Source organism: Cetorhinus maximus, chromosome 24 (genome assembly GCF_964194155.1).
Source record: "Cetorhinus maximus chromosome 24, sCetMax3.hap1.1, whole genome shotgun sequence".
NCBI classification, from domain to species: Eukaryota; Metazoa; Chordata; class Chondrichthyes; order Lamniformes; family Cetorhinidae; genus Cetorhinus; species Cetorhinus maximus.
Genome location: NC_135902.1, coordinates 39,628,982 through 39,652,514, shown reverse-complemented (window position 1 = coordinate 39,652,514; position 23,533 = coordinate 39,628,982). Strand labels below are relative to the sequence as shown.

The 23,533-nt window shown below is 40.6% G+C and overlaps 1 protein-coding gene and 1 long non-coding RNA gene across 5 annotated transcripts in view; one reads left to right on the top strand and one right to left on the bottom strand.

Moving 5' to 3' along the window:
• Positions 1-23,533, bottom strand: part of LOC144699822 (transcription factor MafG) — a 41,368-nt gene that overhangs the window by 7,391 nt on the left and 10,444 nt on the right. The window contains exons 1-2 of one of the 2 annotated variants that reach the window (XM_078571109.1): positions 13,471-13,611; positions 12,729-12,792 (exon numbers count right to left, since the gene is read on the bottom strand). In XM_078571109.1, the coding sequence (XP_078427235.1) occupies positions 12,729-12,764 (36 nt within the window). In that variant the 5' untranslated portion in view covers positions 12,765-12,792; positions 13,471-13,611. Of the gene's footprint in view, positions 1-12,728; positions 12,793-13,470; positions 13,612-23,533 lie in introns of those variants that run through there. The other variant, XM_078571108.1, reaches the window with a different exon arrangement.
• LOC144699823 (uncharacterized) overlaps positions 1-23,533 on the top strand; it is a 75,237-nt gene that overhangs the window by 48,643 nt on the left and 3,061 nt on the right. The window lies entirely within an intron of this gene.

Sequence of the window (23,533 nt, the reverse complement as noted above, 5' to 3'; positions counted from 1 at the left end):
CTCCCTTTTGTTTTTTTTTCAATAATTTATATAGATTTTTCTTTTCCCACCTATTTCCATTATTTTTAAATCTACAACTAATAACTTGTCAGCCTTTCCACCCCACCCCCACTAGAGCTGTACCTTGAGTGTCCTGCCATCCATTCTTAATTAGCACTTTTCTTAGATAATATCACCACCTTCAACACCTCTTTGATCCTTTTGTCTGTGACATCTTTTGATTATCTGCTCCTATCACTGCTTGCTTGTCTCTACAACCACCCCACCCTCAACTTCTCTCCCCCCGCCCCCCACCTTAAACCAGCTTATATTTCACCCCTCTCCTAACTATACTTCAGTTCTGTTGAAGGGTCATGTGGACTCGAAACGTCAACTCTTTTCTTCTCCACCGATGCTGCCAGACCTGCTGAGTTTTTCCAGGTAATTCTGTTTTTGTTTTGCCCATCTTACTCTTTGGTTAAACAAATGACTGGGGAGGAACTGGTTAGGAGAAACGGTTAAAATATTAAACACTAAATAACTTGACACGAAGGCACAAATGGTAATTAGGCAGCTGGGAAAACAACCTTTTCATGCCCAATAAAGATGGGGAGTAAATTACCAGGGAAGGCCTTTAAGATGGGCAGTGTGAATGGGGAGCCCAAGGGGGAACTCATGAAAGAAAAAAGTAGGAAGGTTTATGATAAGGGAGGCAGCAAAGGCAAAGGGGAGCTTCATGTTGGGCTTAATGTCATGAAGGTAATTTGCAGGGAACAAAGTTCACTAAGATAATACCATGCCAGAAATTCCTAACTACCAAAGCAATTAAAGTTAATATTTCTATTACTGTAACCAATGCACTAAAATTGCTGGAAAAAAAAGACTTGCATATAAAAGAAATGGATATTGTATATTCACAGTGCTGACATTTGGAACAATTTGGAACATTTATATCCAAAATATTATTGTATTCAAATTGGAAATTTGTTGTCACCCTCACTCTATTTTTTGGTTCAGTCATGTCAGATAACTCATTGTACTCTTTCATTACTGTAATGGCCTTAATGTTGACAGGTTAAATGTCTAGATGGTAATTAATTTTCCATACAAGTTACATTAAGCACTGTTATTTGTTTAATCCAGTCAGTCCATTACCTAAAAAGATTTGTTGCTTGATAGCAAACAATCAATGCAACTGTAGAACCTCCAGTGGATATTAAATGAAAATGAATATTTATCCATCCTTAAATTATTAGGAAAGCCCGACTCTTGGTGAACTCCCAGAAACAATGTTTAGGGTGGCAGTGCGCAGCACATCTGAAAGACCTAAAAGACCCCCTTGTAAACCAGAAATGAATGGCTGCTACTGTCGAAGAGGGAGCATTATACGCAAGGTTGGCACTAAATCCATTTAGAGTTAATTGCAATAGTTACTAGTTTTTAAGAAGTAAAACCAAAATGTCATGGCAGGAACAGCTTATTCTTAGCTTAAACCTAGTACAGTAAACTGTAAAAAACACTTCAGGAGGACATAGACAGGTGAGTCGATGGATATCAAGTAAAAACGTACATTTTGAGAGAAGGATAAACATTTATATACACCGAAAGGTGACATTTTAAAAGCAGTAGCGTGCAGAGATCGGGACTCAGATATGCAGCCCTTTTAAGGTGCCGAACAAGATGATAAATCTGTTTTTAAAAAAGCACAATGGGTCACAAGTTTTAGAAGTAAGGGAATGGAGTGCAAAAGTTAAGCCTATTAAACAAGTGGTTAAGTGTTAAAATACTCTTGTCAAGTTTTGGATGCCCTACTTTAGGAAGGATGTCAAGATCATGGAGAATGTGCAGTGATAGCAGAGATGAAGGGCTTTAGTAGGACAGACCAGATGACAAACTGCAACTCTTTTCATTAGAGGAAAGTTTAAGAGGAGGATCTGATTGAAAATTTTGCCAAGGTACATATCATTTCTATTGGTTGGCAAGTAAATAACTGTGGTAATCTGAGGTGCAATACACCTTTAAGGGAACGTGAGCAGATTGACCACGTGACTGTATTACCCAATTGCTGTGTAGCGTGGGCTACAGTGTTAATCAGTACTTTAGAATAGGGTCTGGATTTGAGAAGCACACGTGTTAGTGCTCTGTGACTTGTGTTAATAAACAGCATGTGCTTCATCTTACATTGGTCTCTGCGTCTGCAGTATCTTGCAACTCACTCACCAGTAGATAGGTGTGCAACCGTGTTCGCTGAGCAAAGTGATCTGACATAAGGAAGACAACAATAACCAAATGCGATAAGCTTTAAGATAAGCACCAAATAAAAGATGATAAAAGGGTGGAGAATAACTGTATGGCATGGAATGCCTGCCTTACCAGAAACTGATCACTGAAGCAGAATCAAATTAGCATTTGAAATTAAAGTGAATAATTTGCTTTTTTTTCAAAAAAGCTTTAAAAGGGTTTAGGGGAGAAGTGGCCAATTGGACAGCTCGAGGGCTGGTGCAGGTGTGATGGAACGAATGGCCTTCTGCACTGTAAAATTCTATGATTCTAGGCAAGGTCATTAAAATTTAAAGTATATATAAAATTACACTATTTAGAGTTAAGTGTATATCAGCTTCATAGAGAGACAAACAGAGATTATCTGTCACAGCTGAAGAATTATTTCTTAAAGCAGGAAGAAAGGCAAAATTTTCTAAAGACAGAAAAAGCATGAAAAATTAAAGCTCAATGCGTAACAAACCCTGCATGTGGCAACTTCAGAGGTGACAAAAATAAAACCTTACTGAAATGAGCCATTAAATAACAAAAAATTAGATTGGTTTTGGTTTCATTAAATTTTTAGCAGCCTCCTCACAAGAAAATGAGTAGCACTGTGCTGGAAAAAATATCAGTGGTTATTTAGTTCATGGAGCACAATCCTATAAGTAATGGAATAGCACAACTACTTTGAGCTTGCTCTATTTAAGAGAGTATCTTTGGACTTGATGCTATTGGGCAGATGTAGAATTATCAACACACAAAAAGAAAATTCACATCTTTCAAATGAAATAAACCAAATACTTAGCAGTTCCCCCTTTAGTTACCTGAGCAGTGCTCCCACATAAGTACCTCCTATTTTTCCCTCATGAAACATTTATCTTTACTCTCTGTACAGAGCTATTAACTCTACAGACAGAAAGACTTAAGCCAGGATTTGACTGTACATAGTATAGTTTCTACTGAATTTCTAATCAAATCTTACTGTAGTTTATCGAATTCACATTCTAGGGAAGTCTAACAAAAAAAAATGTGCAATGGATCAGCAACACAAACATTTTAACCAAATAATTGTGTGCAGATATTTTGATGGCAGCAGAGCAGAAAGATGCTTTGTTTTAATACTGTATTTAGACGAACAAACTATTAAAAGACAGTTGGTAGCCATTAAGACCTCAAAGACAAAAAGCACTGGATAGCTCTCTGATCTCCAGCTATGAAGAGAAGCAGTACCATCAATATAACATGCACCATTAGACAGCCATATTTACATAGCTCACTGGGACCCTCTATGGACAGCAACATGTAGCGCATCATGACGCAAGCTATTTTTGTCACCATGTGGGCCTTTTTTTTTACTTAAACAAAACCCCATTTACAGGAAAGACAAGGAACCTGAAATTTAATAACCAAAGACAAAATCTATAATTTGTGGATAACAAATTACAGCAGCTCAGATGGAAATAGTTTTCTCTACACGAAAAAAAAAATTGAGATACAATGTGATCTCAGTACAGCAGTGGGTTCTGGGTGCATTTGTCTTGCATCTGAAAACAGGAGGTCTTGTGGCTCAGTTGGTAGTACCCCTGCCTGAGCCAGAGTAATCGGGGTTCAAGTCGTACTCCTGGACTTCTTGGCCATGAAAGGAGTGTTCATGTGGCCAAGCAGGTTTGCAATCAACCTAATAAGCCTTCCAACACGCCCATGACAGGTGGTAAGAGCGGGAGAGAATCCTGGTCAGCTATGCTTGATGCGGAACAGTCCTCCACAAGCAATAACCACTTTCCCTCTCCCTCAGAGAGTTGTCCACAGCTCCTCACAGACTATGGCTAATTACAGACGGATATATTGAAAGCATCCTACCACGAGCATTTCCTGGGAAAAGCTCCATGCATTCTTGCAATGAGAGCTTTCATTTAAATCAGACCAAAAAAAAGATAGTAAATATAAATAACAACAGCAAGAGATGGAATAATTTTAGTTTTAAACAGAAGACACAATGTAATCTTTAGAATTCTCTACTGGAGGGCTGCGAATGCTCAGTCCTCGAGTATACTCTTTGATAGTACTTTGGCCACATGAGGACATGGGGATAGGGCAGGAAAATGGACTTGAAACAGAAGATCAACTATAATCTTATTGAATGGCAGAGCGAGCTCAAGGAGCCATGTGACCTATTCCTGCTTCTATTTATGTTCTTATACGTTTAGGAGAAACGAGTGAGCTTATTTTGCTGCAATTTAAGTACGTGCGTGTTTTTTTCCAGGGGGTGGATACACACATGGAGCACAAATCAAACTGTGGAAAGGTTCCGACGCTCCCTACTGTGAATTACAGTGTAAACAGGACGGCTCCAAATGAGTCCGTCTAGTACATGAAGCAAATTATACTGGAAGAGATCCAGGAATCAGTCTAAAAATAGGGTTTAGGATTTTCCCCGAGTGTTGTACGTCAATTTACCAAACAGGTTTCTCATTGTTTACTCTGCTTCTCGAATTATGCATTTTTATAGGGAAAAATTGAGTAATTTTTGAATTAGTTACAGCAACAGAGGAACAGTGAATGGCTGCTCAGAGTAAATTCAGTGAAGAGAAAGCTTTGTTCCTACTCTGTTGGAACATTATCATTCGTCTTCAGAGGGCTGGTCCTGAGTGTACTTGTACTGCGCTCCAAACATCGCCACTATTACAGAGAGTCTTTATTTTTAAATTGGATTTTTATGTGTTGATTAGTACACAGTTCAGAAAGAATATCAGTGCTGGGAAATGGGAGTGTTCCAACACAGTCGCTCAATGTGATAATGCAATCACTGGTCAGGTATAGTAAAGCTTGCTCTATTCTCCTCCATAAATCGTAGCTGTTCCAATCTCTCAACCCACCACCAACCTCCATATCATGCTCCCATTTCCCATATAAGCCAGCCTCTTAATGGAATTGTAAATTTAGTACAATTAAAACTGAACTAGAGGCAGCTTCTTTACAATTGGATAAATGCAAAAAACTGCGGGTGCTGGAAATCCAAAACAACAATAAAAATACCTGGAAAAACTCAGCAGGTCTGACAGCATCTGCGGAGAGGAGCACAGTTAACGTTTCGAGTCCGTATGACTAGTTCTGTTGAAGAGTCATACCGACTCGAAACGTTAACTGTGTTCCTCTCCGCAGATGCTGTCAGACCTGCTGAGTTTTTCCAGGTATTTTTATTTTTGTTTTCTTTAATAATTGGATTGGGAGTGGGCAAATTTACAGGCATCAAGCAGAGATAGCTTTCACTCCATCACACTGGGCTGAAATTTAGACCAGTTTCTAAACTGGATTATTTATGGGGAACAAAAGCTTTGAACTATATATTCTACAAAGTGCTTCTCCAGTGTCAACAAATTAAAAAATAAAGATATTTGCTAGTTGTTCATAGACACCCACATTTTAGTAAATGATTTTGAATTTCTTGGAGGCCCACCATTTTACAACTTTGTTCCATTTCAGACTTGCTCCAGGAATGTAGGATTCAGAGGTGCACTGCACACATTCCAGAAGAGCACTATTAATTTCAACCTGGGGCACTCCTTCGGAGTAACCTACAGCTACCTGAACATAGTGACAGGACCAGGCCATTCAACCCCTCAAGGCTATTCTGCCATTCAATTAGATCGTGGAGAACCTGAACCTCAACTCTATTCCTTCATTTTTGTTACATGGTTGAACAAGATTGGTACTCAAACCTAACAAAAATTTATCAAGTTTGGAAATTTACCATTCTCAGCAATTAGGGCAGGGGATGGATTCCAGATCTCCACTACTTTTTGTGCTTCCTATTTTCACTCTTATTGACTTTGCCCAAATGTTATGATACTTCATTGTTCTGGATTGCCCCAAAAGAAATAGCTCACTGTTTAACCCTATCATTCTAAAGACCCTGATTAGATCACTACTCAAATGGAATACAAACAGAGTTTTTAAAAAACCCTAAATTTAACTTTTTAAATCCTGGCAACAGGCTATTCTGCCCTGTCCTAGACCAGCTATTTTTTTTTGAGGTACCCAAAGCTGAAAGCAATACTCCAAACAGTATCTGACCAAGGCTCAGTACAACAGAAGTATCACTTCCCCACTTTTGAATTAGTGACTTTTTGCATTAGCCATTTCTATTACTTTTATTATCTGCACACATGGACATCCAAACCCTTTTACTCCACCACAGCTCCCAGTCCTTTGCCATACACGAAATAGTCTGGTCTGTCTTTCACAGCTCCAAAGTGCATGACCTCATTTGCCACATTGAGCTCATTCTGCCAGTTTTGCCAACTCACTCACTCAGTCTGTTTATGCCCCATTATAACTTCCTTCTGCAAGATGCTCTATTCTTACATTTACATACACGTAGGATTAAGGCTTGGCCTAATCTCACACGATTAAAATTTTTGTTTTCGTTTGACATAAACATCTCATAAATCTGTACTATATAGTTAGAAATAATAAAATGGTTAAGTTGCCCATTCCCAGGGTGCTTTAGGATTTAGTGTGTCAGGGTGCAATTTAGCCGACTGGGCTGTTTATTTTCTGCTGAGGTACAAGATGTGCTAATTCATGCCAGTTGACTTAATTTTGACAACTCACTGTGAAATGATTGTTTTGAGATAGGAAAGGGGACAATGGAGCCACAATGATTAGTTACATGGTAAATACTAAACAAGATTGGCCACCTGAAGTTTGTGAAGAACACTAGCAATTCTGGAATTCTTGTTCGCATTGATTACGACATGATCGTAGTGCAATCATCATGAACCGTGTGAGAGACTAGGGGCCGATGAAGATCTTGGAGCTTTCATTCACAATTTGTAGAGAGGAACCACACAATAGGATCAACGATGGTTCCGACTCTACCCAGAGGAAAAATGGTATTGGCATTTATCTCTCTGTTTCAGAACTGCTTAGCCATCAAGTCTGTGAAGTTTTGGTTGAACACAATTTGGTGCCATGTGTGTGTCAGATTCAAATTCTCTTGCATCTGAACTTACTGCGCTTCCTAACACCCAAGTCAGTCATATATGGAGTATCACTTGTCACATTACACCAGAAAATATTCCTTTTCTCCTTACTCTCCGTTTTCTACTTACCAACACAGAGCACAAGCCTCCATTTTCCATGAACTTTTAATTGTGCTAATAATCTCTTATAGAGCCTAATCAAATGCCCTCTGTAGTCCAAATCAACAACAGCCACAGACATTCCACCATGCTAGTGACTGCCTGGAGGAATTGCAGATTGCCAGAAGTTGGATTCTGCCATAAGCTAATCACTCCAGCCGCTCCAAACTGAATCAGAAATCCAATTTCCCTATGTGGCTGAAAACACATCATAAAATAATTTTTAAAAAGGGATGGAAAATATTCCCCTCAGCCTTACTAAAACCACAGTTCAACCAATGAAATAAACTAAATAGACCAAGCATTATACTTGGTTATTACAAGTGCCTTGCAATTTGTCTACAACTAACATTTTTCCATGTTAAAGAGAACTTTAGCTGTCCTAACTTTCGGGCACGTGGTCCCAGAGTTTAGAAATACATTAGTGAAAAAGGTTGCAAACCAAGAAGTTCTCTGAAGCCTAAGTAAGCATCAAATGGTCTCAGCTGTGTTCTGTAAAGCATTTAGATTTACTTTACACACCAGTGAATATCTTGCAGCATTGCTAAAGGTTAAGCTGATGTCCAATTATAGAAACATTGTACCATAAAACACATAAATGTAATGTTCTGCTGCTAAGAGTGAAGCTTTGCTCAAGATAGTCTTTTAAAAGCTCTTGAAGTCTCCTTGGATTGAAAAATTCAGCAGCTTGAGATCACGGGGTCGAATTGCAGTTGGTGGGGCTGTTTGCAGATTGTCAGGCGTTTGTAAGTTTCCAGCTGCAGATCAGACAGCAAACCACCTCCACCAATAGCAAAGAACCTTTGTTTTGACTGCAACATCAACTGAAGAAAAACTATATACACAATAGATTTCGGAACAGCCAAACACAGAACACAAGAAATAGCAGGAGTGGACCATATGGCCCATCGAGCCTGCTCTGCCGTTCAATACGATCATGCCCGATCTTGGGCTTCAACTCCACTTTCCCAACGCTCCTCATATCCCTTGATTCCCCGAGACCCCAAAAATCTGTCTATCCCGGCCTTAAATGTATTCAACGATGGAACATCCTCTGGGATAGAGAATTCCAAAGATTCACCATCCTTTGAGTGAAGTAATTTCTCCTCAACTCAGTCCTAAATGATCAGCCTCTTATCCTGAGACTGGGCCCCCTGCATTTGAACGTGGTTTGCTTCAGCAAGATCTGGAAAGTAAGTAAAGTTTTCTATAACTCCGGTTTTTAATAGGCTTGAATTAAATAATTGAAGAGTTGCATTATGAAATTCTAGCAATGCAAAAGACTAATGATTCTAAATACCATATGGTTCAAATAAAATGCCTGCTGGCACTAATATTTTTCACTTAAAACTGACTTTTGGGGACTCAAATGATTAATACATAGGAAGACAAAGTAATGGTAGGTTTAGAAAATGATATGGTGAACACATTTTCTTTGAGCTCCTGCACCTCAAAATTTGCCACCTCACTGCTGACCTTAAGAGAAATCAAGGACTCGAGACGGTACCTGAAACAAAGCTGATTGGTATTCTGATCGGTGACAAATCAAAATACAGTGATAGGGGAGTTATTAACATCAGCAGAAACAGAGATAGAACATGGTTCAGTTCTGGATGTGATTAACAGCATCAGTAACAGCTAAAGGATCAGAAAATACAACCATGGTCCATTTCACTGAGGTCAATTTCTAAGAAACATCATATCCCACATCTCTACCAAGTTTTCCTCTGGGCAATAATCCAATTCTCTTCAATTTGCAATATAATTTTTTTTTTTTATTCGTTCATGAGATGTGGACATTGCTGGCTGGGCCAGCATTTATTGCCCATCCCTAACTGCCCTTGAGAACTGAGTGGTGTGCTAGGCCATTTCAGAGGGCACTTAAGAGTGAACCACATTACTGTAGTTCTGAAGTCACATGTAGGCCAGACCAGGTAAGGGCAGCAGATTTCCTTCCCTAAAGGACATCAGTGAACCAGATGGGTTTTTATAACAATTGACGATGATTTCGTGGTCAGCATTAGACTTTTAATTCCAGATTTTTTATTGGATTCAAATTTCGCCATCTACCATGTTGGGATTCAAACCCAGGTACTCAGAGAATTACCCTGGGTCTCTACCTCCTTCAACAGACCATTCTGTACACAGAGTAGTTACATTTCACACTTCCAATTTAAGATCATGTGCTCTGATTGTGTTAAATATACCAGCATTAACTCTTTTCCTCTGCCCTGGAAGATCTTGGGTACTTCTTGTAAAAATCATTTCTGATTTGTTGAAAATAAAGTTGCTTTAATCATGACATTCCAAATCAGGAATTACTTTTGGATTCTCCACTTCGAAGGATGGGAGTGTTGTCAGGAAGCGAGAAAAGTGTCTGCTTTCCATGATTAGTAGTTTGGGAAACTTTTGAACCATTAAGTCTATTAAGACAGACAGAACCACAATTTTAAAACTCTTCACCCAAAGGTGAATGTCCCCCAGTGGTAAAATACCTCTCCTAAACTTTGCGCTGGGTGTGTTAGCAAGCAATAATCTTTTGCCTCACATTACAATACAGATTTGTATACACAAAGTTGGATCCAGCTTCTGATCACAAAAATTTCTACTGACTTTCTGCTACTGCACTGCCTGATATTGAATCAACTTCCTCTATATGGCAACACACAAACCATTTTCTGCTTATTAGTAAGCAGAAGCCACAGCTGGCCAAAAATAGAGGATGATTAATTGCAGCATTTCACTTTTTAAAAAAAGCAGCAATTTTTGAAATAAAGAAGTATTTTTAATCAATGTTTCCCTTCTTAGTGAGATGATGGGTTTTGTGTTTAAAATGGTCAAGCTAGCAATGCACTTTTAAAAAAAATGATTTTGAGTACTATATGGTACACTGTTGGTTGTATTTATGGACCAACCCCTTTTAAGTCTTTGTACAGTGTTTCTTTGGCTTCTATTTTAAAGCAGGTGTTAACCAAATTTATTTTACATGCCTCAAATAAAAACAGCAGACTGATCACAGGCAAATTAGGTGTTTACCTGCATTATTGCAATGTTAATTTCTAGGGCTCTCTCATTAGGAATATACATTTCCAGCATTAAAACAACTCATGGGTAACTCAATTTTCATGGGATGTGGACGTTACTGGCTAGGTCAGCATTTGTTGCCCATTGCTAATTTCCCTCAAGAAGATGGTGTTGTGCTACCTTCTTGAACTACTGCAGTCCATCTGGGGCAGGTACACCCACAGTGCTGCTGGGAAGGGAGTTCCAGGATTTTGATCCCTTGGCAGTGAAGGAACAGTGATATAGTTCCCAGTGAGGATTGTGTGCAACTTGGAGGGGAATGTGCAGGTGGTGGTGTTCCCATGCATCAGCTTCCCTTGTGGTAGAGGGTACGGGTTTGGAAGATGCTGTGAAAGGAGCCTTGGCGAGTTGCTGCACTGCAATTTGTAAATAGCACACACTGCTACCACTGCGCGCCAGTGATGGAGGGAGTGAATGTTAACGGTGGTGGATGGAGTGCCGATCAAGCAAGCTGCTTTGTCCTTTGTGGTGTTGAGCCCCTCAAGTAATGTTGGAGCCACGATCATCCAGACACGTGGAGAGTATTCTATCACACTCCTGACTTGTGCCTTGTGGATGGTGGACATGCTTTGGGAAGTCAGGAGGAGAGTTACTCACCTCATAATTCCCAGCCGCTGACCTGCTCTTGTAGCCACAGTATTTATATGGCTGGTCCAGTTCAGTTTTTGGTCAATGGTAACCCCTATAATGTTGATTTGTGAGGGGGTTCAGCAATGGTAATTACATTGAATGTCAAAGGGAGATAGATAGTTGGACTCTCTTTTATTGCAGATGGTCATTGCCTGGCACTTGTGCATAACAAATGCTACTTGCCACTTATCAGACCAAGCCTGAACATTGTCCAGGTCTTGCTGTATATTGGCACGGACAGCTTCAGTTTCTGAGGAGCTGCAAACAGTACTGAACACTGCATCCCCTATTCTGACCTAATGAAGGAGGGAAGCTCATTGATGAAGCAGCTGAAGATGGTTGGGCCTAGGACACTGCCCTGAGGATCACCTTCAGCAATGCCCTGGACTGAGATGATTGGCGTCCAACAACCGCAACCATCTTCCTTTGCAAAGTAGGACTCCAACCAGGGGAGAGTTTTCCTCAGATTCCCACTGACTTCAATTTTGATAGGGCTCCTTGATGAAATGCTGCCCTGCTGTCAGGTTATTGCTACGTAAGTGCTGTTTGATAGCACTGTCGACGACACCTTCCATCACTTTGCTGATGATCGAGAGGATGCTGATGCCCTGGCGGCTGGCAGGATTGGATTTGTCCTGCTTTTTTGATCAGGACATTCCCAGGCAACGTTCCACATTGTCGGGTAGATGCCAGTATTGTAGCTGTACTGTAACAGTTTGGCTGAGAAACCAAAGCCAGTCCAAAGCAGTAGCAAATGTATTAATTCTCAGCAGTGGTTACTGGTTTATTCTGCTCTTCACAATATCATACTACATGGGACTCCATGGAGGTGATACAAGTGACATTTCTTTCTGTCTAGCACAATGGCAAATTTAGCCAGGTTTGCTCTGAATTCTGTAACAGCACACGCTATTAACTGGATCTGGAGCTCAAATTGCTTTGAAACTAGAATATTTCAGCTTTACTGTTCAGGCATACGTGCTTGTGGTCATGCCTGGACATATAAACAGGATTAGTATATATGTATTCAGCCAACATAGCAACAGAAGCCAGGTCTCAAAACGGTATATTTTGACAAGGTCCAATATGACATCTCACATAATGCATGGGGAAAAAGAAAAGTTGTCAGCACTTGGCTTCTATCTAACTATCCCTGCAAGGTACACATTCGATTGGGATCTTTCTAAATGATCAAATTACTTGACCATAGGGTGAGGCACTGAAGGGCACCTGGTGCCTTGAATCCAAAAATATAGCAAAGCAAGTGAAACCACTTGGGGAAAGAGAGGGGCGGGTGGGACAAATGGAAGAACAATGGCATAAAAATGAGGAAGGGGAAAAAAGAACACAGGAGAAAAGAACTCGGGTGATCTTAAAAAGAAAATCTCAGGTCGAATATTGGCCAATCTTTTTATGTACCAAACTACTTGATTATTCCTTGTGCCCGACTAGAGGATGAAATGAAACATGGATAGAAATTCAGAAACTAACTCTCAGCCGATTCCAAGCTGTGTCATTAACTCAACATGAAATTTTGACCAGAAGGATCAGCATCAGTATTAAAGATGCTTTCTTTAGTAGACCTCAACAGCCTGTGCATTAAATGTTTAAAAGGGAGGTCAGCTGTACCTTTAAGGCCTTGTTTCCCTTGTTAGTAGTCGTCATACCACGGCACACTTTCAATCACACAAACCTGTGGGAAAAGAAAAATAAAAATGTGAACATTTCTTTGGAGTATTTTTTGTGTGTGAATAACCAAGATATTAAATACTTTGCATCCAGATGCAGCTTCCATTTGGGGCCATCAAGACAGGGTCTTAGCACATGTTCAATGAGCTTAGTCAACAAATAGCTGAGCCATGAAGTCTAACTATCTGACCCCTGACTGCTAGTCTGTGCCGAGCAGTAGGGATACCGCAGATGACCTGAACGCCAGGTAAGGTTAAGGTTGGACTTGACAGTGATGCTCCACATGCTTGATCAGGCTGCTCATGCACACGTTGCCACTTGAGTAAGAGGATGACCAGATCTGTAAGCTCCACTGAGGGTCAAACTTTAAAGACTTCAAGAAAGATGGGCAGGGGAGAAAATTGTCAACCCACTGCCATCTATAGAGAACATCAGCAAAGGTGGAAGCAGCATGTGGTATTTTTAGTGAAGTATTCTTATGAAAATGTATTGCTAACATTCATATATCACACCATCACATACTGTAAGCTCCACAGGACCTAAAGAGACAATGTTTTTATTGGCATTCCCCCACCCCAATACTATGCAGTAAGTCATCAGAATTTTTTTGATGTCACCAGGGAAATTTATTTTAACTTCCCTCGTCTGTAAGAAAATTTGAGGAAGAAAGGCAGAGTCTTACCTATAAATAAAGCACACAGTGGAGGCAATTAAACAAAGCATTCACTCAGTCTTTTGGAACATATCCAGGACAATACCAAAAACAGAGCGGTGACCAAGGATTCTGGACAAGACTCTAATTTACTATTTAGCAGAATCACTCAGATGTCTATAGCAGCGGGAACTTCCTATTAGTGTAAGGCTCATCACTACCCCTGCACCAAATGCTGTTCATAAGCTAATTTTAAATGTGAGACTCATGATGAGTCAGCAGGTCTGAATACAATACTGACAGTCTGACTACACCCAATCCACCAGCATGGATCTAAGAGTAAGCCATTATTCTGCCTTCTCAGATGTGCTCCAAAAACCTTTAAGCAGTTCCCCCAAATTGATATTCCCAGCTTTGTCTTCTATTTTTGTATCCCAAACTGTGGCATTTTCAACTTCCAGCATTATAAAAAGGATTTTTTAAAAACTTATTAAAATGAGAAATATCTGTTCAGGTCAGCATGGACGAAGAGTTCTTTACAGACTCATCTCCAAGTATAGAAAGTACATAAGCGTCTGGAGTTTAAACTTCCATCTAGCCTAACAGGTAAAGGCAATGCCTTGTGCAGTGCCAAAGGAAACAGACGAGAAGCTCTCAGTTTTGATTCCAGTGTGCTGACTTAGCTGATTTCATCAAGGCTGTAATTGAAATCCTACAACCATGTCAGTGCCCACAAGGTGGAGGGAGTAGGGGCACAGGGGGGGCGGGGATGGGGGTAGAAAAATAGCCTAGGGCTCCCATTTGATTATCATCCAATAACTCCTGCTGGAATTTTGGGACATTGGATGAAGGCAGTTGGGACACTATGTTGGGTAACTGTCTTGCCTCCGCAATCAAAGAGCCTGCAGGCCCATGTTCTCCAGGCTCACAGAGAACCCATAGCCAGTTAGCTGAGAAGCTGTGACACCCTGCAAACCTTTGCCCCAGTAGCACTCTGTTGCTTTGCAGAGGTAGGGAAGAAGTGGTTGCAGTTTTCGAATGGTCACTTTGGTACCAGGTAAAAAGATCTCATTCCATTTGATCCCCTCACCTGCTTGTAGTCTGGTCCATCTCCGATAGCTCTCCACCTACCCCAGGTACTATTGACACAGATGCTCCAGAACAACTCTTCCAGCATAAATGATATGGTAGCCCCCTACATCCTATTGTCAGTGTGCAGAACAGCCAGCACAAGAGCAGCCAGCGCTATTCCTACTTATTCCATTGGGTTTGTCTGTTTTAAGTAGATGAGCTCCTGACTCAGTGTTGCTACCTCAATGTAGAAGATCCATCAAAACTTGGCACAGGATGAGGCCAATTGCAGAACTCTTAGTTTTTTGGTCCCTTTAAACTTTGACACTCAAATATGATATTCTTCTATTAAGTAGTTTAAAAATTTACAAATTTTAGCTAACTAGGGTGAGTAATCTGGTCAGCATACAAACGTTCATTTCGATCCTGGGTAGTTAAACAAAAAAACCCCCAAAAAATATAAACTAGGATTCCAACTTATTATATAGGGAATAAACCAAGATTTTCTGTTACCTATCTCCTCCCTATCCCAATGATCTCCCCCAGCCCCACAACTCCTAGAGATGTCAGCACTCAACTGATTCTAGCCTCGAGCACCACCCCCCCCGATTTTAATCACTCTTTAAAACCTACCTTATGCGAAGAGGCACTAAATAAATGCAAGTTGTTGTTGTTGCTGATTTCTTCTGGTTAGATGATAACAGTGTGTACAGTGTAACCCTCGACCTTCAAACATTAACAATCCAGCCCTCCATAACCCAAACAATCTAGGCTTTCTTGCTTCTTACATACTGGTTTGCCCTGTTTAAATTTCAAGGACTGAGGCTCTTGGCAAGGACTGGTTTTAAGAGCTACTGCCTCATTGGAGGTTAAATTAGTACACCAAGATCAGTTTGTGTAAGGAATGTCAGGAATGCAATTTAAAGGGACATCAATTTAAACTTTATATGTATCCCTTGACACTCCATGGTAAGGACTTCTGTAGCCCAACACAAAATGCTGTGCTATTCTCAATTCATTATCTTCAAGTGCTCCTACCACCAGTGATAGACCTGTAACTACCAAAATCTCATTTTAGTGTTATATAGCTCGAAACTCTTCCAGATTTGGAAGGACAAGATCCTAAATTATATCATTTCCTGCTTTTACTAAGATTCGGGCACAAGCGTCATGTGGTTTAATTATTAAATATTATAACTAGTTTAGTCTCTCAGGATAAAGAGATTATATGAAGTCACATGTTATTGGTAATTTTAACACCCTTTCAGATTTGATACTAATTCTGACTCATTTGCATTATTGAAACCCTACTGTAGTCTTTGCATTGCATGCATGAGGGTTCATTTCTAGCAGGACTGCATTGAAAAGCTGAGAAGTTACAATAAACTTGCACAGAACCTTGGTTAGATAAAGCGAAGGGGTGCTGCGAACAGTTTCTGGTCTCCATATTTATAAAAGAGAACAGAGGCACCAGAGTGAGTGCAAAAAAGATTTATTAGGATGGGATACCAGAACTAAGGAGTTATATCTAATCAGGAAAGATTGAAAAGGTTGGGTGACCTTTCTCTAGAAAGCAAAAAGAACCAGAGAGGTCATTAAAATTATATTTGATGAGGCAGATGTACATAGAGTAGATGTAGATAAGATGTTTCCAATTGCAGGCAAGACCAGAGCTAGAGCACCATAAATGCAAGGTAGAAGTCACAAATAAATCCTAATTCAGGAGAAACTGCTTTACCCAGAGAGTGGCGAGAATGTGGTACTCGTTGGCACATGGAGTAGTTGAGGCGAAAGTGCATTTGAAGAGAAGCTAGATAACCCAGGATGATAAAACAGTAAAAACTGGGAAATAAGAGTGCTGGTCCAAACTGATTTTTCCTTCTGGGAAGCAAGAGGGTCAAGGGAATAGATGGATACATTGATGGGGTTAGATGAAGAAGGGTGGGAGGAGGCTCACGTGGAGCATAACACTGGCATGGATCTGGGTGGTCTGTTTCTATGCTATAAATACTCTGCAACCAGAGTATCCCCACGGCAGGGAACCAGTGCATGTTTCCAAGCCCGATGTAGTGCTTTCCAATTTTAAATATCCATTAAAAATGTAAAACAATCGGTGCTTTAAATTTTCCCCATTATTCTATATTCATGCCCTATAAACTTTCCATTTATTGGACAATGCAATAAATATTATCCTTTGCTCTATTTGAGGGTTCATTTCTAGCAGGACTGCATTGAAAAGCTGAGAAGTTACAATAAACTTGTTCAGAACCTTGGTTAGATAAAGCCGAAAGGACGCTGATGGGTGACCTATTCACAGGTACCTGCCAAAGCTTTTTGTTTTAGTAACAAGTAGGATGTAAGAGCAAAGGGCTGAAGTCTTGCATCAATTTTCCTTTCCAGTCTCAAGTGGCGAGGCATCATATGGTGCGCACAGCTCCCAATAGAAATGCATGGAGTATGAAAGCTTACCTCTGGAGGGCCAGGGTAAATTAGCACGAGGAGGCTGGGTTTAAAAATAATTGGTGGCAACTCAAGCCCATCAGTGACGGGGGCAGAAGGGTGAAATCGCAAGTTATTTCCCAGGGTTACGATGGGGCACATCTATAAGAACTTGCATGAGCTGGGTTGCTCGTTTTTGAATCCTACAGATACACATCAACATTCCATTGACACTGCATCAGTGTTAGTTCAGATAAATTTTGTCTCTCTCAGCTTGAAGGAGACAAATGGATGGAAATGGGGTTGGGGGGTGGGGGGGGCAAAGCTAAAATGAGAGAATATTTTGACACTTTTTGCACCCTGTAACAGTGTCAGTGCCTAGGCTTGCAATGTAATGCACACCTTGTCAAAAAGCCAATTGGGCGTTAAAGCATTCAGCCCGTGAAAGCATTGTTCGCCTGTGCCACAAAGTTCTCTCTGACTAGACAACCCCAACAATGAACTTTAAACCCAAAGTTAGAGTTTCCTCTTACAAATTGGCACGTGGCATTGCTGAAGTATCATAACCTCGCCCACCTGTTAGGAACACAGAGACTGCTTAAACATATTTCATTTTGGATCTGACATAGCCTTCGTACAATCGGGCTGCATACTGAAAGAACTAGTCTTATTTAATGTGTTTGTCATAATTTATGTCGGGAGAATCATTTCTTATGGTGATAGATCTTTTCCTGATTCAGGACCAACTTAGACTTGTTTTTCAAATGGAAAAGGAGAATCATGGTTACCAGACTCTATAGTACATTGTTTGGCTATTGTTTTCAGTGATGAATGTGTGGTTATGTTGCATTTTATACTGAGCATTTAAGTCAGGTACTAGAAATATTGTCAAACAAACAACTTAGTTTAGTGCATTCTCAGGCAAGATATCTGAAAAAAAACCTAAGGCCACTTTAAATTTAGGGCAACGGGCTTGTATTTGTGGTTGAAAGCTGCTCGGTGGTTACCTTGATTGTTTAACAGAGACCACAGACACAGCATCAGTCACTTTCAATCAAGATATCGTTGAAAGGAAACAGAGCTCAGAATGGGTGAATCAGGTTGCCCAAGATTTCTTTGCACCCAAGAGATCAACAATCTCACAACAACTCTTCAGGAAACAAAAATAAACTGGTGCAAGGGCAAGTTTTAATGTCACTTTCTCCTACTATTATTAAAACAGGCCTGGCCCTTATTTTCTGACAGTCTAGCACCCTTGGTATATACGCAAATGAGTAGGATCAGATACTCACTAAAATTAAATGGTTCAAAATTACAGAAGCAGAGAAAGACTGAGGCCTGATACATTCTACAAAATTAACCTCGACTCTTGCAATTATCTTCTTTCCCCAGTCCCACAATGATATCTGACAAATCAGAAGACGCAGTCCATTCCAACAAGATCAATTAGTCTTTAGTAATTTAACACAAGACCACTGATTGTAATCTGGACTACAGCATTACAGAATGTGTTACAGTGAAAGCTATATCCTGCCCCGAAATTATTTTCTGTATCGTATCTCCATATCTGACATCAGCTCCGTCCTATCTAGGCCAAGGAGAAATTAACTGGGACAACTGCTTTCTTTCGATTCATATCAGTGCAGGGAGTTGGGGAGCCCAGCAAAGCCCTTTAGTTACCCTTCCTAAAGTCTACCTTCTTGATCGCTTTCCACTCTGCATAACCAGATACAGCAGCACAATTACTGATTTTTAAAACATTGTTTTGAAGGAAAGGTAAATCTCAAAATACAGGGAAAAGGCTGGGAGAGGAGGAAAATGCAAAGTTTGCCTATTTATATATGCCCAAGAATTATTATTTTTTTTTTTACAAAGAGGTTGCTACTTAGTTTTGCATAAAAATGTTGCCAATTGTAGCCCCAAACCATTTCTCACCCCTAAAGAATTTTCAATAAATAGCATTAAAAAGTAAAATTCTTCTTGGAAGCATCATGTTTTATTTATTATGGTTCATGTTCACATGGTTGGTAGGGGAGGGGGAAGGGAGAGAAAAAGGAAGAGGAAGTAGTAACTGTTTCTCAGCTTGGACAGGGTGTTAAGACAGTCGGGAAGAATAAAGAGGGATTGCAGGATAGATTGTCTGCCAATCTGACAAACTGCTGTTTTCTAATACAGGAGAGACACTGGTGCTAAAGGTTTATACCACCCTTTCACTGCCAACAGCTGCTCGAAGACTGGCATCAAATTCATACTGTAAAAGAGTTTAAATTTAAAACAAAATTGGTGCGATTGCTTTTCAGCAGACGATTAAAGCAAATTATTGTAATAAGAAGGATTTCACACTGCAAAAATAATACACGTACACCAGGAAATATCTTGTCCAAAGGGCCATTCGGAACATCAATCACATTTATTTTATTTTCAGAGAGGAGGTGGATCAACTACTTTCTTAAAATCTGCTTTTCTTTTTTTTAAAAACCACCTGGATTGGGGCTTGCAACTTAAATGATGGTTTGCTCTCAGGCCACCATGAATACCCTTTGCAGTTGTCCACCAGGGACCACCCGCGCACACCCACAAACACCCACAAGCCTATCTCTGCCTTTCTTCCTCCCCAAATAGATAGCACTTTGGGACGAAACCTTTAATACACTTTCAAAGGGAAGCTGACTTTAGTGATATTTCTAACTGGAAAATAACCTATTCTTCTAAACATATACATAGGATTAGGATGTGGTTTAATCTCACGTGATTATAGCTTTTGCTTGATTTTTCTTGTAGCTTGTAGATTTGCGCTGCAGCTGGAAATAATGAAATGGTTAAAGTTGTTCATTCTTAGGATGCTTTGGGTACAATTTAGCTGACTGTGCTGTTCAGCTTCTGCTGAAAGTGCAGGATGCAAGATTCATGCCTGTTGATTTTTTGTTGCCACACTGAACAAAGATTGCCAAGATATACTCAAGGTAAGGAGACAGGACAATGTGCTTAGGTTGAATAGTCACATGTTCAATCCTACTTCCCTCTGTGCCCACGAAGAATTCGCCCAATTCACTTACAACAGCACTTCAAAATACCTAGCCTGTGGCCCTCCATTTGTGACATTTCTGCAGCCGCTAATGTTTCAACCACACCCTCATCTCCCATCTTGGGCAATCTCCTGGGCCCACGTCTCCACCCACCCAAGTCTAAGGGTTGCAAATTTAAAATATATATGAACAACAAATTCACTGCCAGATTTGGGCTGGACCACAAAGTACCATCAGATCCTGCTCATGTCTGCAAAAACTATTCAAGATCATGCTAAATTGCAACGATAACCCCTCGGCCCTGGCTTCTTTTCTCCTCCATAAACTGTTTTCTTGAACTCCCGTCTCCTCCACCCTCACCTCCCCATATTGGCAGGTTTCCTTTGTCATTGAGATCAAAAACATTCACTCAGGTGTCTCTGCCACTTCCCTCCCTTCCCCTTTAACACCAAACCGAACTTCATCTAAAAGGTTCCCCCCTGTCCTTGCCCTGAACTTGGACAAGGTGAGCTCAGAGGGCATTGGGGGAGATGAGAGGGATACTAGAGAAAGAGGCAAACTCAAGGCTAGATGATACTAATTTCCGTTTCTGGCTTTCATGTTAGCAGATACTATTAACAATTCTCTCCAGGTGGAATCCCTCTTCCTTTCAAGTTTGTCAGCATCAACCTTCTCCACAAAAAAAAACCTTCAACATTTAAGTCTTTGCAAATTACCACCACATCCCTCCAATCTTGTTTTACTCTCAATGTTCTTGAACACACTTGTTGCCACCAGAGTCCCTGTCCATATTTCCTGGAAGGACACCCTTAAATTCCTCCAACCAGGCTTCTGACCTGCCTCGCCCCGGTACCAAAACAGCTCTTATCAAAGTCAGAATTTATATCCTATCTGACTGTGACCACAGGAAACTTTCCCTCCTCGTCCTTCTCAACCTGCCTGCATCCTTTGACCGTGCCATTCTCCTCCAGTGTCTCTAACTGGGTGGGACTGCACTCACCCGGTTCCATTCTTATTTATCCAATCTTAGCCAGAAAATTGCCTGCAATGGCCTCGCTTCCTGACCCCCCCCCATTGAGGGACACCACCAGGATCTATCCTTGACCCATTCCTATTTCTCATCTACATGCTGCCCCTCAGTGACATCATCTGAAGCACATCTAAGCAGACAGCCCCCAGCCCTACCTCGCCACCACCTCTCTCGACCCAGTGGTCAGGCTACTTGTTCAGCATCCAGTACTGGATGAGCAGAAATTTCCTCCAATTAAACATTGGAAAGACCAGAACCATTGTCTTCAGGCCTTACCACAAATTCCATTTCCTATAACCACCAGCTCTATCCCCTTCCTGATGTGGTTTGGTGTTACATTTTGATGACAAGGCTCCTCTATGAAGTGCCTTTGGACATTTTGCTATATGAAAAAGAGCTACATTAGCATTCTTCATTGCAAGGCCCTCAATCCAGCGGCAGCTCCCATTGACAGTAAGTGCGGCTCCCTGACTCCACTTTCATAACAACTTTATCCTCAGAAGGTTCGCGCTGAGCTGAAGCCCAACCCAGCATTATATTCCTATTTATTTTATTTATAACATAAAAAACCGTGTACTGAGCTTATCAAAAGTCAGCCTTCTTTACATGTCACATTGACCATGTGGTACAATGTGCACCAATAAGTATGTCTAAGTATATGCATTGTATAGTAACAGTTATATTACCATAGCAACCACAATAGAACTAGCAGAGTATTCAACCATTGGTGTCGTGTATTTTTTTTTGGCCCAAGTGAGTTACTGGAATGGTAAGCAATGATAATTTCCTAGTCAGTCAATGTGACTCTCATATCACAGGTTTTTGTTTGCTAAAGTGGCCCTTGCTTGAAAAATAGTGAAGACAACAGAGCTATATAAATGCGACTTCTTGTTTTTAAAAATGGTAAACAGATTACCCATCAGCAAATTTTGTAGGAACCACCTTCATTCTGAAGGTCTTGTTCACGATAACATTTGTCATGCCATAACGAACCAGGCAAGGTAGTATTCATGACTAGAGGCCTATAAAGATCTTGAACTTTCCTTAATTTGTAGAGTTAGGATCAAAAAGCTTACACCTTTATTCAGAGTGGCAATTGAGTATTTTTTAATTTTTCCGGATATCTACTACTAAGAAACATCGCATGCAAAGACTGAGCCAAACACAACAGAAGTATTATCTTGCAAACCATATTTGGTTGTCAGTTTCTATAATTCTCTTACATGACGAGAAAGATCAACAGCAGAATTGTTGACTAGCACAGCAATTCATGACCAGGAAGAGACGGCAGTACCAACACCATAAACAGCGCAAATCACAGCTCAAGCTCAAAAATCCAATGGAACAATAGTGCACCACTAGAAAAATATGGCACTCACTAAAAGCAACCTAGCACCAACTACAGTGTACGTCATTACAGCACACTGCATTAGTAGACACAAAATTAAGTTAGCAGGCTAAAACTAGTCATGTTCAGAATCTGGTACACTGGGAGAGGGTGCCTACACTGTTGTGAAAATTAAAAAGCTCTCCAGGACTGAAACAGGACACCGGCAAAGTCAAGTGCATACTGACTAGGATGCCTACACATCTGTAAAAATAGGACATTGCAGGTTTGAGAAGTAGGTCAAGGTGCTTCTACTTCTGAATATCAAAAGAGCACAGGCGGCTGCCAAATATATGTTTTTATGGAGAAAACAACAAATGGGGTACATTTGCATGAATGCAGGGGAAAGAAAATGTATTTACATCCCAAGCTGTAATATTAACTTTTGCACAGACTTCCAACATCTTGTTAAATAAAAAGAGTAAGATCTCAATTAAATTAGAATAATAAGCTCTCTGCAACACAACGAATAGGAGAATTAACAAAACCACAGAGGCATTTTCTCAGCCTACTTGAAGCTTGGGAGAACACTAATGAGTTGAGTCAGGTTTTAAACGACATCAAACTAAAGCAGACACCCAGGATAAGGTCCTGATGAGCTCTCATAGTCATCAAATTCACCACCTTGTGCACAGGCTTAAGAAAAGTTTGGCTTTATCTTTCAAACTTTGGTAAAAAGAACCAGTTGCATAGACCACACTTGGAGTAGTGTGTGCAGTTTTGGTCTCCTTACCAAAGGAAGGGTATGCTCTCCATAGGGGGAGTGCAACGAAGGTTCACCAGACTGATTCCTGGGATGGCGGGATTGTCTTATGATTGAAGAGACTAGACCTGTATTCTCTAGAGTTTAGAAGAATGTGAGCTGATCTCAATGAAGTGTACAAAATGCTTACAGGGCTCAACAGGGTAGATGCAAGAAGGATGTTTCCCCTGGTTGTTGGGGGTGGGGGGGGTGGTGTCTAGAAACAGGGGACACAGTCTCAGAATAATAGGTAGGCCATTTTGGACAGAAAGGAGGAGGAATTTCTTCAGTCAGAGGGTGGTAAATCTTTGGAATTCTCTACACCCCCCCCCACCGCCCCCACCAGGGTTGTGGGGGGCTCAGACACTGAGTATGTTCAAAGCAGAGGTTGACAGATT